The sequence below is a fragment of the Phaethon aethereus genome (genome assembly GCF_964289735.1).
Source record: "Phaethon aethereus genome assembly, chromosome: Z".
Lineage (NCBI taxonomy): Eukaryota > Metazoa > Chordata > Aves > Phaethontiformes > Phaethontidae > Phaethon > Phaethon aethereus.
This window is the reverse complement of record NC_138577.1, coordinates 73,611,859-73,628,948: the sequence shown is the minus strand read 5'-3', so window position 1 is coordinate 73,628,948 and position 17,090 is coordinate 73,611,859. Positions and strand designations below refer to the sequence as shown.

Below are 17,090 nucleotides of genomic sequence, written 5' to 3'. Positions count from 1 at the left end.
GAATGTTTCTGAGCTGAGAGAATTTTCATTTTTTTTTTCCACAGTCATTGAAATTGTATGTCCTTTGAAATGAACAAACAGGTCCATCCACCTGCAAGCAGCAGACAGGCCTAGAAAATTGACCAGTCCTCACTTTGTCTTCAATGTAGGCAGAGTAGCTACAAATAGATAATTGTGTGGATCTTGCATTATAGATGCCAAGAGGAAATCTGGAGACTGTTCATCACCGAGCTCTGGTTCTTGCCCAGATTCAGAAGTGGCTAGACAGGTAAATGGCACTGGTGTATTCTAGTCTTCCCTCCCCGAGTCTGAGCTGTTAAAGGCTGGCTGGCCTGGTTTTGTTGTGCTGGAGAAGGGAGGGAGGCTAAACTCAAAGGAATTGGAATTAGCAGGAATTAAACTGTTTCTGAGGCTATCAGCTGGAAGTCCAGCTTTCAGCAGTCCCAGGTGCCTCTGACTTCACCACTGAAGGGCTTATATGTGTGCTGAGACTGTGTGGGTGGGTGGGAGAAATCTTCGTCTGCTCCATTGTCCACACATCTCAATAATTTCATGATGAAGCTTTCTGTTTTTCATGTTTTATTTGTTTAGTTGATTTACCTTGAAGTTTTCTGAAACAGAAGTTGTTCCATTAGATTAAAATGTAGTTCTCTGTTTTAAGAGAGTTAAAAAATAACGCAAGGCCCATATTGCTTTCTCAGCCTGTTGTGCTAGTCTGTCCCTACTGCAGAGGCTGGTAATGAACAGGACCGACCTTGCCCATTTTTTCTGGAAGGCAGTCTGCACTGCTTATTGCCTAGGTTATTCCCTTCCCAGGGGGTCTGCACTTACCTCTAGTCAGTTGCCTTTATTTGCAGATATTGTACCTATCCACTATGTAAATTACCCACTTGACTCATTCCTCCAGGCTTATGTTCAGGGAAGCATTTCAGTGCATGAGGAAGCTGCGAATCAACCTCAATCTTCTCTATGACCACAACCCCAAGGTAAGAATGCCCAGTTCTGTTCTCTTGTTTTCGATATCCCTCTAGCCTGGAACCCATTGACATTGAACAGTGGGCTCAAAAGAGTAGGTGGTGCTGTCAGTTCTGCTTTCAGCAGAGACAGCTGCTCTCTGCTGCTGCATCCTCATGCAGGCAGATCAGATTTAGCATTTTCTTCATCTTGTACATTCAGAGAAGGTCTTTGAATTTATTCTTGTACTTAATGTACTTGTTCAGAGTAACTGTAGTAATACTCTTGTTCATTTCAGGTATTTCTAGAAAATGCAGCAACCTTTATCAGGCAAATAGATTCTGTGAACTATATCAACTTGTTTTTCACAGAACTGAAGTGAGTATAATTCTGCAAACAGAAGCATGCTTGTAATCAGTGATGGTACATTATTTTGACAAAATATTGGCAGCTTTTCAGTGTGGGTGCAAGGACTCAGAAATCTGGCATGTTGGGTCATAAAGACTCAAGGAAGCTCAATAGTTTCAGGGACAGTCAGTGTGTCTTGTTGGGAATTCCAGCTTGCAGGCAGCCATTAGATTTTTTCCAGCAAGGGACTAGTACAACATCGCACTGCTTTGATTTGTCATTTGGTTTACTGTGAATGTGAACAGAGAAAGTTTTGTTCCCTCATAAGAAGGAGCAAGACACCACTGCTTATCTGAAATCTGAGGCGAAGATACTTGCTTAGATTCCCAAATCAGGTCCCCTGACTTCTTTCTGAAAGGTTGAGTGACAAGTGGCTTTAGGGCATTGGTAGCTTCAGGACTTCTCAATCTTGCTGAAGTAAATAATTGTTTAGGAGCTGGAGCTGCCACTTAACCATTCTGTTTTATTTTCAGTTTTGGCCTGACCTTAAATCTTTGACTAGAAATAACAGCATATGGCTTAATTTTCAGAAGTGCTCTGTGCTCAGCATCTCCACAGTGGATTCAGTAGAAGACACCTGTATCTTGAAAATCTTGTGTTCGGATTTTTTGTGTAACTGAAGTAGTTGTTCTGACCAGTTTTTTTCAGTGCTTCTGTTGGCTGAGAATCATTTGGGACAGATGAGAGATGTTGGAGAGCTTTCTGTGGCAGGTTGCATGTCAGTGCTGAATGACATATGAGCTATTTTTGTTGAGTAGTTATTTACTGCATGCGTTTGTGTTTCTTAATGTTACTGTCTTTGTGCTGGGCTGTGTGATGGACCGTGCTGGTATTCATGGTATCTGTTTTTATTCAGAGAAGAAGATTTCACAAAGAGTATGTACCCATCTCTGAATAGTAGCAGTAATGCTCAACCTCTCCAGCATCCTGATCAGAAAAAAGTAAACCTCATATGTGATGTGATGAGAGTTGCCATGGAACAAATTGACCCTCAAAAGTGAGCATTTTCTTATTGTAGGTGAAGGAATCATTAGAGATGTTTCTAGTAAGTCATTTGCAGAAAGCAAAGGTGTCCTTACCATCAGTTACATTGCTTTAGATTCTCTGAGGTGAGCCTGTGCTCCATAAAACTTAGGTAGCCATACCTTTCCATCTGCTGAGGATGCTGTCCTGAAAACCAAAACATCTAATCGTTCCACAGATAGCAAAACAACTTTTTACCACAAGAATTAAAGTAATAGACGTAGGATGCTTATAAGCATTTAAGAAAGAAATACAGTCAGTTTAGGAACAGTCTGTGTGGTATAGGGGACAGAGAGACATGAGCAAGATTGTAATCTCGAGGAGACGCTGGCTTTTCGGAGCCCGTGGCCTTTCGGAAAGATCTCAGCTGTTTTATTTGAGACTGAATTACTTTTGTAAATCTTCAGCTGCATATTTCTGAATAATTACCTTTCTGGTAAGCATCCTCCTTGGATGAATCAACACCAGACAAGGATAAAGGGTGGGAAAATAGGATAATAACAGTGCTTAGTGAAGCAGTGTTAAACCATTGGCAGCTTATATGTGAAACAGGGGATACAGGAGCAAAAGGTGGTGGGTTGTTGCTGAACCCTGAAAATTTAGACACTTTTCAGCAAACAGTTTCCCAGCAAACAAAGCTGGGAAAATCCCTTAGCTAGGAAAGCTATTTTGAAATAGTACGTGTGAAAGGTATGAAAGTGGAAATAACCTCCTAGAAAACTTCCCTTTTATAAAAAAGACCATTTTCATGCCAAATTTGATTTGGAAAACTCTGTCCAGCTATCTGAGCTTTCAGAGACAGGTGTTTTCATTATGTTGGCTGGCATGGTAAGGAAGCTTATTCTACTCAAAACACACCTCCAATCTTGTGACATGTTTGGGGAAACATGCTGAGCAGAAAAACCTTTCTGGTGTGTTCTGTTTTGTTCCCATTTTTCCTACCTTTCTTTAAAAAGATTGAAATACCTGAGTAGTTTTTGCTGTTTTTTTTTAACTAAAATCTAAACTAGAATTTGCACAAACTGTGCTAAAATAGGAATAAGCAGTGTTTCTGCCTTCCCACTTTCTCATTTACTGCTTCTGTTTTCTTCAGATACTGCCTATCAATACTGACAGCACACGTAAAGAAAAGTCCTCCAGAACTGGAAATTGCTCTCCAGAAGGTTCATGATCTTCGAGGTGTTGTATAAGGAACTCAAAAGTTTTGAAAACGGGTGGTTTGCAGGAGCTTTCATTGTTAGCATGGTTCACCCTGAAAATTATTTTAAGATGGCTGTTCATGGAGTCAGCCAGAAAACAGAAATGTACTTGAAACTAGCTGTGTGTTAATGGAACAGCAGCATATCCGCTAAGATATGCTGCTGTACATGCTCTCAGCTCATCCTTTTATTTATGTATGTCAGCAGATAGCCAGAGTTGGAGCTGTTTTCTCTTTCCAGTCAGAACTCTGGCTCTCCCAGCATGGAATAGGAGGTTCCCATTCTGTGTCCTGGTACCTCAAACTAGCAAACTTTGCTTTTATTTTGTGCTGTTTACTTCTGACTTGTCACTGGTGCACACTTAAGTTACTGTGCTTAGTCTGGTCCTTGAATTTGGGCAGGAAGGGCAAAGTAACCCCTCCTGCAAGATAGAATAAGCTGTTAGTTTGATGGTCCCTATGTGGTGTCAAGGATGTGCTTGATAACACATCCCTCCCCTCAGACAGGGGTTCCACTGCTGATGGTGTAACTGATCGTATGCTTTTTTATCTTGTTACAGAAAGCATTCCTCCAGATGCCAAAGCTGTGAGTGCAGAAGAAGCACTGAAGTACCTGCTTTTCCTTGTGGATGTCAATGAATTATATGATTATTCCTTGGGGACATATGACTTTGATTTAGTCATCATGGTGGCAGAAAAGTCTCAAAAGGTCTTGACCTATAGTTCCAGCCAGGGAACTATTTTTCTACTTTCCCAAAGATTCTCTGTAGCCTGCAGATCAGCCTACATGTATTTTTAGTCAGATTTAGTCAGATTCAGGCAGGATTCCAGTTGCTCAGAAGTCCTGTGTGTGCTTGGGATGATGCTGGGAAGGTGGCACGTTTCTCCTTGAGCACAGCTTTGGAAACTTGCTTGTGCTCAAGGTGAAATAGGGCTCTTCTAGAGCAGCATGGCAAAATATGTCTGGGGAAGGGAGGGATTGTGGTCTGAAGTGTTGTGGCTGCATGCTTTACATCCCCAGTTCTGTACTCTTTTGATTCTTGCCTATTTAGTGGTGGCCATGATAATAGTGTGTATCTTTCAGCAGGTTTAATTTGAAGTCTCTGAATGGAAATGCCCATCAGGATCTTCAGAGTTTCCTAATGTTACAGCAGAGCCTGCTGTCTGTTAATTAAAACACGCTGTTCGTGTTAACAGGTTTTGTGACCTTTAGTGTTTGGGAAATTGATTAGCTTTACGGCTGAAGATTTATACATGATAATAGCTAATAGAAAACAATATTTGATATGATACCATAGCCTTGAATTTTAAATCTCACCAGCCTTTAAATACTGCTGAAGTCCATGTGGGAGCCTAGTAATTTAAGTTAGTCATTCCTGGCAAGAGTACATATACAGAATTGATTCTTTAAGATGGCTTACATTTAAAAAAAAAAAAAAAGTCTTTTCAGTGTATTATCATACAACGTCAAACTTGGACTCTCTGTTGGTGAAGATGGGGACAAATAAGGATCTCGCCAGATTAGCTCAACTCAGTTTCTGTTACTCTTTGCAGGACCCAAAAGAATACTTGCCCTTCTTAAATACCCTCCGGAAAATGGAAACCAATTATCAGCGATATACAATAGACAGACATTTGAAGAGATACGCTAAAGCTCTTGCACACCTCAGCAAATGTGGTAGGTATCCTGCCCATGCAGCGTCTCTAGGGAGAAGTTCTGCAGTGTAATATTTCCATTTTGGAGAGCCATTTGGGGGAAATAGCTGAAGAAAAAGAAGGATTGCACAAGGCCATCTTCCCTCCTGGTAGTGTGAGGTTAACTTACCTCTGCTACATGGGTTTTGTAGTGGCAGGGGGAAAGGGGTGAGAATGTTTACTGCTCTGTGATCATGAAACGTAAGTCTTGTTTTGTTCCTGTTGTAGGTGGCTTGTCCCCAGTTAATATTGCTGGCAAAAATGGAACAAACCTCAAGGAACCGAACACCTTGCTTTGCAGTAGTAGAATAGGTGCTTTTGTGCTCTTCTACCCAAACACCTCTAGTTGCTTCTTAATGCAATGAACCCAGACTGGCTGGGAGCCATGAGAGCCGTGTGCTTTCTCTTTTATAGCTATGAAAAATAAATTATTTTTGCAGGTCCTGAACACTTCTCTGAATTTCTGAACTTGGTGAAAGATCAGAATCAGTATTGCGAAGCCTTGAAGCTGTACCCCTCTGGCACTCAGGAGTACCAGGTGTGTAAGCATGACACGGCAGCGTGCAAGCTTTTTAGTCTCTATGCGTGTGTTTGCATGTCTTCGGCACCTTGAGTGAGGGCAGGAATGAGACAACAGCTGCTAGCATTCAAGTTCTGCAGGTCATTGCTATTACTGTGCTGTCTGAGACCTTCCTCTGAGATAACAGCTGGAATGACTCTCAGCACTGACCCTGCAAGGTCTGGTCATCAAGGAGTGGCTGTTACTTTGATCCCATGACCCCGAGAGCACCTGGGACTCCAGTTTCTGCTGCACTGTCTTGTGGTGTGCTGGAGAACTCCCATTACCACAGAAAGACTTTTCTTCCTATCTTGACCTTTGCGATACCAGCTTTCTGCTTGGCACTTGCAGGTGTGGGGACACTGTTAACCCTTAAACTGTTCTGAAGAGTGCTAGAGAGCTTGGGACACTTGCAGATGTGCTTTTTCCTAGCATGTAGTGTCCTGTGTTTCAGTATTACTGAAGAACTTCAGCTTGCCTAAGGCTGAGGAAAAATGTAAATGAATACATTTATTATAATTTAATTTAGATGTTGTAAATACACAACACTCAAGCCTTTGTAAAAGAAGTGGATGAAAAAGTAAGAGGGGAAATGCAGAAACGTGGTCTGTCTGCAGCATCGTGAAAGCAGAAAGGACTCTTTCCTCATGAGGGAAGCCTGTACCTGACTCTGTCTCATTGGGAATCTTTCTTTATTCCTTCTGTATTCTTCCAGTCAAATCCACCCACTCCTTGATGGAGATTGTGAGTTTTGGATAGCATGGTGAAGCTCAGGATATTGATTCACAACAGCCTGTGCCTATAGAGTTGCAGGGCTTGCATCCTCCCTTGTGCCAGTATTTGACTCCTGGAGTAAGTTGGTTCAGGGAGACATTCTAAAAAAAACCGCTCACGTGAGTGGGAAAAAAGTGGCTGATTTCCTGCAGTGTAAGGTTTACCCAGCTTTGGCTTGGAGAGTTAGGTACCTGCCTGTGTCTCTTGCTTTAGCTCTGTGAAATGTCTCCATGTGCTAGTCATCAGCCCTTGGTTTGATAAAAAGTTCAAAATGGGGTAGGACTATCATGCCTGGACATTCCTTGGGGGAGGGAAAAATAGGCTTTTGTTGATGGGCACTTAATTTTTACTAATGGAGGGCTGTTACTGACTCTACAGCTGATTGCTTATTTCTCTTTTGTCCCTTTCTTGCAGGATATCAGCGATGCATATGGGGAGTACTTGATTCAGAAGCAGCTATATGAACAGGCTGCACTGATATTCGCTCGTGCTGGCATCTTTGCAAAAGCACTTGATGCTTTTCAGAACAGTAGCAGCTGGCAGCAAGCCCTGTGCATGGCATCACGGCTTGGTTACACCAAAGATAAGCTGTCCAGCCTGGCACGGAGCATGGCAGGTAGATCTTGAATAGATGGAATTGTGCAGAGGAAAACTGGCTGCTGTTCTTTTTCGCTCATTTTTATTTTTCATAAAATTTAGTGAAACCTTCAGTCTTCAGCAGCGTTTTTCTTAAAGGGAGAACAAAGATTCCATGTTTCCCAAAGGTTTGTGTGATTGCACATTAACCTTTGTTTCTCAAAGGAATCAAAAGATGTTGGAGCTGAGCTGGTAGGTGCCCAGGAGTTGCTAAGCTAGCTGTGGCCTCAGCTGCCCCATGCTGACTGCTTCTTGCACTTTTTTCCTTGCAACCAGTTGCTGAATTCTTGTTCCTAATTGGCTCCTTGGTTAGCCTCAGGGAATGGAGATTCTTTGATTCTGACATGACTGAGGCCTCTAGACATCATTGACATAAGTACTGTGCCTAGTCAGGCCCTGAAGGCTATTGGATAATTCAGAGCTGCATCTTCATGTTTTCCCCTTAAAACCTGCTAGCAGCTAGGACTAACTGGTACATGTAAAGCTATGTGCTGTCCTACTGCAGGACAAAAAGGTAGCTGGTCTCAGAATTTTTGCTCACTAGATCATAGCAGACTGCATGTGTGAGATGAGTTGCAGACCTGGCATAGATGTCAGCAAGAGAAATGGAGAATCATCCTGACTGCTGCCTTACTCAGAAACAGGGTTTATGAAGGGTCCACTTACACAATATGAATATGGCTCCTGGGAGAGTAGTCTTCCAGAGTTGGATATTCCAGCAGTTTCTTCTTCTGTCACTTAATGCAATTTGGATCCTTCATGTCTTGCCTTTAATGCTTTTTCTGGTGCCCCTCTTAAATCACAACTGTAATTTAGCGAAATGAGCAGACACAAGCTGTCTTGGATGAGATTGCTTTGCTTGGGTAATTCAATTTTTTTTTTCTGGTGTTGTGTATTAGTTGCTCTCTTATATTGCATCCTAGCATATAAACCAGTGCTACAGCTGAGTCTGACTTGTAGGGAACTAGAAGCCCTGAATCTCACAAGCTTAATGGTTGCTGTCCATACCACAGAGAGCAGGCAACAAAATGCTCCCTGCAGGTAGCAAGGCTGTGGTACATGGAAGCTTTCAAGAGAGATTTCCTTTTTACATCCTGCCCACCTCCACTTAAGAGACTTCACTATTTGTGTCTCAGACTGGGGGGAAAATGTTGTCCGACTGGCCTTGAGGGATGTGCACCAGCAATTGCACAAGCAACTGGCTGATGATTCTTTTAATGAATTCTTGGCAGTAGGCAGCCTTTCTTTTTACCGGGCAGCTGAGTAAGTGTGTGAGCAAGTCAAAAGTGCCGCAGTGAGTGGGATTTTCCTCTATTTTGTTGTGGCACAAAATTCATCTGCTAATATAAAGCTGAACCCCACCTTTTCTTGTAGGAAAACTAGTTGAACAGAGAAGGCATGCAGAGGCAGCCATACTCCTGGAGCAGTACGCTCAGGTAATGTAATCACCCGTGTCCCAGTAATATCTGTCAGGGGGATACACCATCTGTGTTCTCTCTATTTTCCTGGACCACGTATGACTCCACGCACGCTGACAGCAAAACAGTTTGTGCCATGGGCTCTCTTGGGGAGTGCAGAGCAGGTCCAGGTGATGCAGTGAGCAGGGTATGAATGAATGCTGTGTCCCTGAATATTTACACTCAGGAAGCTGCCTCTGCTTTGGTATGAAAAGTTTTCGTCTCAGCTGAAGCATGAGGGCTGGAGTAAGGAAGACATAGTTCCAGAGGGATTTCCCCTAAGCATGGAAGTGACATAGTTTTTTTTTTTTTTTTTTTAATGTGAACACTTCAAAGTACCTGCAACAGTAGTGTTTTCCTGGGCTGACTGTGATACTGCTGCGTAGAAGTGTGCCTCTGAATAGGTGCTACCTGAATGTGTATTACTAGCATCAGTAGCAGTACATGGTTACTCTTTCCTTCTAGGACTATGAAGAGGCTGTTCCCCTGCTCTTGGAAGGGGCTCTCTGGGAAGAGGCTTTAAGACTGGTAAGACATGTGAAAACACAAGAACCAGAATGGAAATATTTCTTGGGGTCTGTGGTCCCATCTGAAATGGGATCTGTGTTAGATCCTTAAATAATACCTTGTTTCCCTTCCCTGATCCAGATTCACAAGTATGATAGACTGGATATCTTGGAGACCAACTTCAAACCTGCTATACTGGAAGGTGAATCTGTGCAAGAATCTGAGACTTCTCTGTGCTGTAGAGACTGAAGAGGGTCTTTACTGGGTCTGTGGGAGGTCACAGCACTCCAGTACTGTAAGCTGTAAGGAAGGATGCTTTGATTCTGCCTAACTGATGCTGCCCAGTTAGCTGTATTTGGCTGTACTGAGTGCAGCTTGAAGCCCTGCAGTATCATGGGCTCTTTTTAGCTTAGTCAAGCTCTTTTTGAGCTCTTCCAGACCTCACAGTCACAAACTGCAAAGGGGTCTGTGTCTGCCTGTTGACAAACAAGCTGGACAGTATATATATGTTATTTGATAGCTATGTTCTCCCTTCCATCCAGGAAGGATGGTTGCTTACTATGGGTTGTTTTTTCCTTTTCATGCTATGGGCAGTAGGCTTTATGAGTTGAGGGATTTTTTTCTTTAATTCAAACCTAATTAATGTAAAGACATTTGGCCACAGAGCTTTCTGCTCTTCCTGTATCAGAAACAGACTCTTGTTCGAGAAAATGTTTGTCTGGAAGGTTAATTTACTCCACATCCAGGTGCATCTTGTTTGATGGTCTTCTGTATGATAAGCTTTGTATTTCCTTCCACTTGAGTCCTTTTGTGTGCTTTGCACCTGACTTCTGCGCTTGGTTTTCTTGTACAAACGTTCATGTTCTGATTTTCTTATCGAGCAGCTCAGAAAAGTCAGCTGATCTTCCTAGATTCTCAGAAAACATCATTTCTTCGTCATAAGAGTCGCCTGCAAGTGGTCCGAGAGCTGAAGGAGAAGGCTTGTGAGAGTCTGCAGGGTTGGTACTGAAATGCATATGACTTTCTCCTGCCTAAGTAACTGTGATCATATTTTTCTTTGTGGTTTCCATTTGCCCTGGTGGAGCTGTGCTCTTTTCTAGCTCCAGTGGTACCTGCAACAGTAGAACAGCATTCTTCTCCTCACAGCATACTTGGACTGTGATTGTTTGACCTTGCTCATTCTGTAAAGACAGCTTTATTTTCAGTGCTCGCTGTGCCACAGTTTTCATGGGATCAAAATGTACCTGAAAGCTCTTCAGGATGACACAGCATTGTCTCCACATTGCCAGCTTGCCTGGGTCAGACAGTGCTCAGCAAGTCCTTTCTACTGAATACCTACTAGGTATATTCACCTGCCAGCTCATGCAGGCTCAGGGAAGTGTTCTGAAAGCAGAACGCTTTGTTCTGGTCCAGATTTGCTGCACTGAGATTGTCATCCCTCTGATTGTGCTGTTTAATATCACAATCCCCACCAGGGCAGAGGAGGATAGTTCTTCTCATAATTGCTGTTTCTTCTTCTGTGCTGGCCAAGTGGGGTTGAGAACTGTAAGGCTCCGAAATGCCAGCAGGTAGAATGAATCTGCCCAATCTGCTTCTCCAACAAGCTACATAGATTGCCCAGAAAGAAAGCTTGGAGTAACTGTGACCCTTTTCCGTATTGTGACACTTATTAACATGTTTTGCAGATTATGAAATGCCAAATTGCCCAGAATTGGACCTTTTCTCTGAAACCAGCAGTGTTGTGACAGCCAGCGACATGAACAGCAAATATTCACACAGCAATTCAAGAATATCAGCGTAGGTATCTGCTCCGAATTAGGTAGTGGCTGCCCTGGCGTCAGCATTTGGAAGGGCAGCTTGCTCATGCTTGGCATGTTCCTCCTCTCAGCTGTGCATGCCTTGAAGCTCCTTTAATTACAGGCATGTCGTGGTTTTTTTAATTTATTGCAAGGGCAAAAGCAGAAAATGCCAGAAGCTACTAGTGCAACAGGAACTGAGTGCCCAGCAGAGGAGCTGTGAACACAGACTCTAGGCAGGAGCTGGCTCTGTGGGTGTTGGGCATGTTGCCAGAATAGCTGGCTGTACAAACTTCACACAGAGTATGTTCAGAGCCTCTCAAACATGAACAGTTTGTGTGCATGGGTTGTGCTCTTTGTCCTAGGCTTTACACTTGATGGGTGGGGGTTGCTACTAAAGCTCATACTGATGTCTTCCCACAGTGGGCGCCTGTGTTCCTTTTGAGTGTTTCTAAGAATGTGAGCTGCAGTGTAGGGTGGGGTGTGTTAGAGGCCAGTGTAGTTTGTGGGACCACTTCTGAATTCCCTAGCTGAAATGTGGAAAAGTACAGTTGTAGGAAAAGTGTTGAAGTTTTAGGGCACTTTCTGTACCCCAGATGAAAACAGGAAGAGAATGCAACCTTCATATTCAGCATACCTGTGTCAGAATGTGCTGATCGTTTGGGGACATTATGCAGCTGGTACTGGCCTGCAATGAGAAGTTGCTTTCCTGTGATAAAGGGCAGAAGCTGAGCTGTATTGCTGTGTTAGTGCAGAACTTGTGGAGGTAGCAGAAATTAAAATGTGCACCAGCAAGCACAGACCCTGGCACCAAAATTGTTTTATGTGGAGCGCAGCTTTGCCAGCTAGTGACTACTGCCAAACCATTTACCCTATTTTGTGCTTAGAGAAATGCTTTAACCTTGCTGGAACACAGAGCAGTCCTTTTTGTAGTAGAGAAACAGCCCAGCTACTGCCTTTGTTTCAGACCACAAAGGATATGGTCGAGAAGCACTGAAAACAGTGACACAAAGATACATAAGCTTACATGCAGTCCTCTGTCACTGCAGAGAGTGAGGACTTGAGTAACAAGTTTCATGCACACTGTTGATGTTCCTTCAGATTTGCCCTGTTACAGCTAATCCTGTTGTGCACTCTATTATTAAGCATCCTCCTTTCCCAGGCGATCCTCGAAGAACCGGCGCAAGGCTGAGCGCAAGAGATATAGCTTGAAGGAGGGGAGTCCTTTTGAAGATATGGCCCTTCTGGAAGTCCTGGGAGAAAATGTTCGTGCTGTAGAGACTGTGAAGGGTAGGACACTTGATGATCTTAATCTACTCTGCAGCTTGTGAGGACACCTGAGGCAGTTATGTCCCCTCATGTTCTTAATGGTTATGCTAGGAAGAGGAGCTGCCTGGTCCATAAGACCATCTGATTTAGTTCATCTGCCTCCATGCCTGGAAGAACACAGAATAGTGTGAGCTCTCCACATTTGAAGTTTGAGAGCAGTGAATGGAGGCCTTGTCAGTGTCGTGACAGATTTGCCTCACATTTATGTTTGGGCACTGAGGGGCTGTGTAGGGAAAGCAGCAGTTCTGATTTGCTGCTCCCCTTCCCGTGCCCTGATATGAGAGAAATACAGCTGTTTATTTAGCATACTTGTGTTAATTTGTAATACTGTAATAATAATACTGCTTGTGCTTCTGTTCCCCCCTGCAGGAGATATACACATCCTTCTGAAGCAGCTTGTGCTGTTTGGTTATGATGAGCAAGCTGGGGCACTGCAGCAAGTCCTGGAAGAGGTTTTACAGTTGATGGAGACCTCAGTCCCAGAAATCTGGACTCCAGACCTGCAGCAGAGCTCTGTTAACCCGGTCTGTGCTCATCCACAATACCCATCATGCCTGCTATACAATACCAAGTATTTAGCAGTGTTTTGCGTTCTACAGCAGAGTGCAGAATCCTTCCCTGGCTTTCCAGATCTGCCGTTTTTTTTCTGTAGAGGTCAAATAGATACTCTGTGCAGTATCGGCCAAGTCAATATACTCTAGATGTGTACAAACAGTTATAGCCTGCTGTGTCCCTTGCACTGAATGCCGTGTTGGACGTGATGAGGTGTCATAAGGCTTGTGTTACCTTATCCTAGTGGTAACGTCCTCTCATAAGTTCTGTCTTGAGCAATTTGTAGAACATAGGAACGCTGTTTTCTTTTTTAGGCCTGATCGTTGAAGTGTTAGTATAGCTTTTACATACTGGAGCAGTGGTTGTCCGACCTGGTGGTGTGAAGTGAAAAGCTACCAGACTGGTCAATTTAGTCTGAACTAGTATATCATCGGGAGTATACTGCAAAAAGAAGGGTTATGTCAGGCTTCTAAGCTTCATCTTGATGCAGAATAAGGAAATCACGAGGACTGCACTTGTTCCCTTCCAAAGTAAAAGTCTTTATTTTGAAGTAGTTCCCAAGCATTCATGGTGAACACAAGATATTCCTCAGTGTCTTCTCCCTAACTACTGATTAGCAAGACTCTAAGGACAGATTAAAACTGTTAAACATGACAGGGAGCTGAGAGTCTCAAATGAACTTTAAATATTGCTGGCACTGTAATGAAAATAGTCCTGCCAAGTCATGGCAGTTACAGTGCCCTGAAGAAGTAGGTGCTGGGATAAGGGTTCTGTGTCCTGAGAAGCTGTCTGAAAGCAGTTCTCTCTTCCTGCCTCTGTGTTTGCTTTTCTGAGACATTACTGGGCTTTGATCACATATTCCTGGTTACTTTGTACTGTAAAGGTCTCTGGCAGGCAGCTACTTCTGCTTTGGGACACTAACAGCAGAGTTTTCTTTGTAGGTATCCCTGCTCTTAGCTTTGCTTTGTGCAGGTTGGAATATGAGTATTGCTTCTTCACACAGGTCCTGGGACCTAATTCAACTGCAAACAGCATTATGGCTGCCTATCAGCAGAAGAGGATGATGACTCCTGTTGTACAAGGTTAGCTGAGACTCTGAGTTAGGGGTGGGTGTGGAATGTCAGTGCGATCAGTGGGCTTTAAGGCTCTCCAAGCATTGCTACCTGCCCACAGTTGTAGCATTTCTTCAGCTGTAGGAGTTTTCTTGCTGTTCTTTACAGTGCCCCCTCCCATCTCGTGTCAAGTGAGCAGTGTTCTTCAAAAGCTTTTATTTGCTCTGAGATCCTGTGCTAAAACTACTGTCTGAATTGTGCTCCTGCCTTCCTGTCTGTTGTGATGGAATTGGAAGTCTGATTTCTTGGGGAATGTGTTAGATAATTCTGCTTGTAACTTGCCCACTGAATTTTTCTGTCTGTCTCTGGCAGCCAGGCCAGGCTCTTGAACAGGCCAGGCGACAGTCTGTTGTGGTGCTGTGCCATCTTGAAGCCCTTGTAGCTAATACAGACTTAGGGCTGAGAGATCTGGCAAGGGCTGTTCCCATCTCCCCTCTGTATTTCTTCTTCTCCCCTAGTCCTACAGTCTCTTCCCCTAATAGTCCTGGAATTACCTGCAGAAATCCTCTAATAAACCTATAGATGCAGCCTGCCTATGGCTACTTGCCAGGGCTGGCTCTAGAGAAAACCTTGTGCCTCTTACTCACACTGAACAGAGCCAGGTGGCTGTTGTGTGTGATGTCATTGGTGAATGAACGGAGTTCTGCTTTCTGCCATTGATTGTTGCTGTCTCATTCTGAACAGTAACACTTCATGGACAGGGGACTTGATTTGCCCCACAGATTGATTTCTGTAAGCAATTCCACTGAGGGCACTCTTCTGTGCAGGCTGGTGATCAGTCACTAAAGGCAAATGCTAGGTGTCAGAGATTTCTCTGTATCCTTTGATATACAGAAAAGCAAACTAATTAGTTGACAGCTCCTGAAGAAACCATATTGCTGTTACCCTGACACTTGTCCTGTTTGTCTTTCAGATCCAGAATTACTTATTCCGCCAAAACTCAATAAAAATCTACAGTGGAAACTGCATCTTCTCCAATAACAAAAAACCAAGGAATCCTAGTGGACTCTGAACTGTAACTTTTCATATAATTTCAATACATCTTTACAGAAACCATTGTTGTCCTGGTGTATCTGACACACTGTTCTTAGGGCTGTGCAAGGGTGCTTCCACCTGATGTGTCTGGGACCTGTATGGCATCATGCTGATGGGGACAACCACTCACGTCCCACTGCAGATGTGTGCAGGCTGTGCAGCTCTGAATGCTGCTGGTTGAATCCAACATCTCCCACCGCTGTTCCCTCACTTCTGGATGAAGCAACCCCACCAGTGTTGGACAGGCTATTTTCTCTGCCATCACTCCCTCCTGCGGGTGGTACCTGCCATGATGACAGGTCACATTTTAAGCTCTTCAGCCTGGTTTAGAGATCTCGCTACTAAGTCTGTACCAATAGCAAATTGTTGTAGTTGCTGAACAAACGAGTTGTATTTTCTGTATTGAAACCAGATGTTGGTAATACCACATTTTCATCAGAATTGCTTTGTTAGATCAAAGTGAACCCTGCAGTACCAACAACCATTACTGTCCTGAAAGTGTGCCCATTTACACCAGGGAGATCTTGGGTAGAGGAAGACATGAATAAAAGCTGGGGGGAAGGGGGTGGGGGTCACACACTGCTGGGTAATACTACCGTAGTTATCCAAGTTTGAAGATCAGCTAATGCTGCTGTATATGGCACTGGCAGATCAGCAGCTGTACCCTGATTATGCTATGCACTATTGCAGAATTGTTTCACCTGGAAACTGATCTAACTTCATACCTGAGAATTAGGTTTTACCCCAGAATACTTCTATGATCTAACTGGAGAAGTAATAGCAACAGCCCTGGGAGCTCTTGCAGGCGAGGCTGGAAACCCTTTCAGTGGTAGCAGCCTCCCTCTCCCTCAGTTAATTTTGGCCTGGCAGCTGCTGTTCAATGCAAGTCATTTCAGTTAGGTGCTGTGGAAAAATGCCAGCACGAGCAAGGCACTTCCTGTCAGAGGGAGGCATTGAATGACACAGCAATGGGCTGTGTGCTTACTGCATGGCATTAGCATGTGTCTACTACTGCAGATCATTGTTTTTGTGATGCGAGAACTCCATCATACTGGGATAGACGTATGATAGCTTGCACTGTATGTGTTGTGCTGGCTTGGGGTTGTTGGAGTGGAGTGGTGAAACAATCCTTTGTCAGTGTTACATGAAGCATTAGAGTGGTGTTATTTCCAGCTGTTCTCAGTCATGTGGCCTGTTCTGGGTGGTGTAGGGATGGCTTAAGCCTGTTGTCAAGTACTGTGACTACAACTGGAAAGAGATTTGCCAAGAGTAAATCCTTGAGATGGCAAAACACAGGAACGGCTGCACAGGGTAGGAGTGTTTTACTGGATCGGGGCCTTCAAAATGGTAGTGTAACATAGTTCAAGATGAAATACAGAAGCCATCTTTCAGATCTGGAGAAAGGAGTGATGAGGGAGTCTGCCATCCTCTCCAAGGTATGGAGGGCTCTGGCCCTGCAAGTGAAATGCGACACTGACACCACTAATTCCTGACATTCCTAAATCTGAGGCCAGGAAATGCTGAGGTCTGTGCAGCCTTATCTATTGTCTATAAAGAAATTCCCTCTTTAAAGAACCCAAGAAAAAATAAAATTACTGCCGGCTTACTGAGGATTCATGCTTGTGCCTAAACAGCAGTTCCTTTAATTTATGTATACGGGTGTTTCTGCTTTTCCATTGCGGTGATGGTCAAAGCTGAAGACCCTCTGGTCTTAGACATGTTTTCCTGTTCTCCCATAAGGCAAAATCACTTGAAATCTGCCATCCAGGTGGAAGACCAGTCTTCTAAGTCATTCATATGGTAATTCATCACTGAACTCCATTGTCTTCCCCTACCCCTCTCCCTCCTGAGTGAACTTTTGACTAAGGAGCCGTAGAGCTGGAAGCAGCACCGACTTGTCAGGGAACCTCCAGGGGTGATGACCTGCCGCCTGCTTCTGGCATCTGCAGTCGCTAAACCTTAGTTAGCTTCCTTTCAGCAGCAGCCAGGACTCTGCTTTCCCTGGATTTCTACTAGGATGCTCTTTTGCTTTCTTGGTGATGCATGTCATCTTGA

At 43.8% G+C, this 17,090-nt stretch overlaps 1 protein-coding gene across 1 annotated transcript in view; it reads left to right on the top strand.

Annotated features, from left to right (window-relative positions):
- ELP1 (elongator acetyltransferase complex subunit 1) overlaps positions 1 to 14,981 on the top strand; it is a gene marked incomplete at its 3' end in the record, with an annotated part of 28,598 nt that extends 13,617 nt beyond the window's left edge. The window contains exons 17-34 of the mRNA XM_082013274.1: positions 195 to 268; positions 908 to 986; positions 1,253 to 1,332; positions 2,219 to 2,359; positions 3,479 to 3,564; positions 4,144 to 4,292; positions 5,138 to 5,261; positions 5,719 to 5,816; positions 7,026 to 7,227; positions 8,622 to 8,683; positions 9,170 to 9,232; positions 9,353 to 9,413; positions 10,096 to 10,209; positions 10,897 to 11,008; positions 12,170 to 12,297; positions 12,706 to 12,860; positions 13,892 to 13,970; positions 14,914 to 14,981. Of these exons, the coding sequence (XP_081869400.1) occupies positions 195 to 268; positions 908 to 986; positions 1,253 to 1,332; positions 2,219 to 2,359; positions 3,479 to 3,564; positions 4,144 to 4,292; positions 5,138 to 5,261; positions 5,719 to 5,816; positions 7,026 to 7,227; positions 8,622 to 8,683; positions 9,170 to 9,232; positions 9,353 to 9,413; positions 10,096 to 10,209; positions 10,897 to 11,008; positions 12,170 to 12,297; positions 12,706 to 12,860; positions 13,892 to 13,970; positions 14,914 to 14,981 (1,875 nt within the window). The remainder of the gene's footprint in view (positions 1 to 194; positions 269 to 907; positions 987 to 1,252; positions 1,333 to 2,218; positions 2,360 to 3,478; positions 3,565 to 4,143; positions 4,293 to 5,137; positions 5,262 to 5,718; positions 5,817 to 7,025; positions 7,228 to 8,621; positions 8,684 to 9,169; positions 9,233 to 9,352; positions 9,414 to 10,095; positions 10,210 to 10,896; positions 11,009 to 12,169; positions 12,298 to 12,705; positions 12,861 to 13,891; positions 13,971 to 14,913) is intronic.
- Positions 14,982 to 17,090: the final 2,109 nt, after the last annotated feature.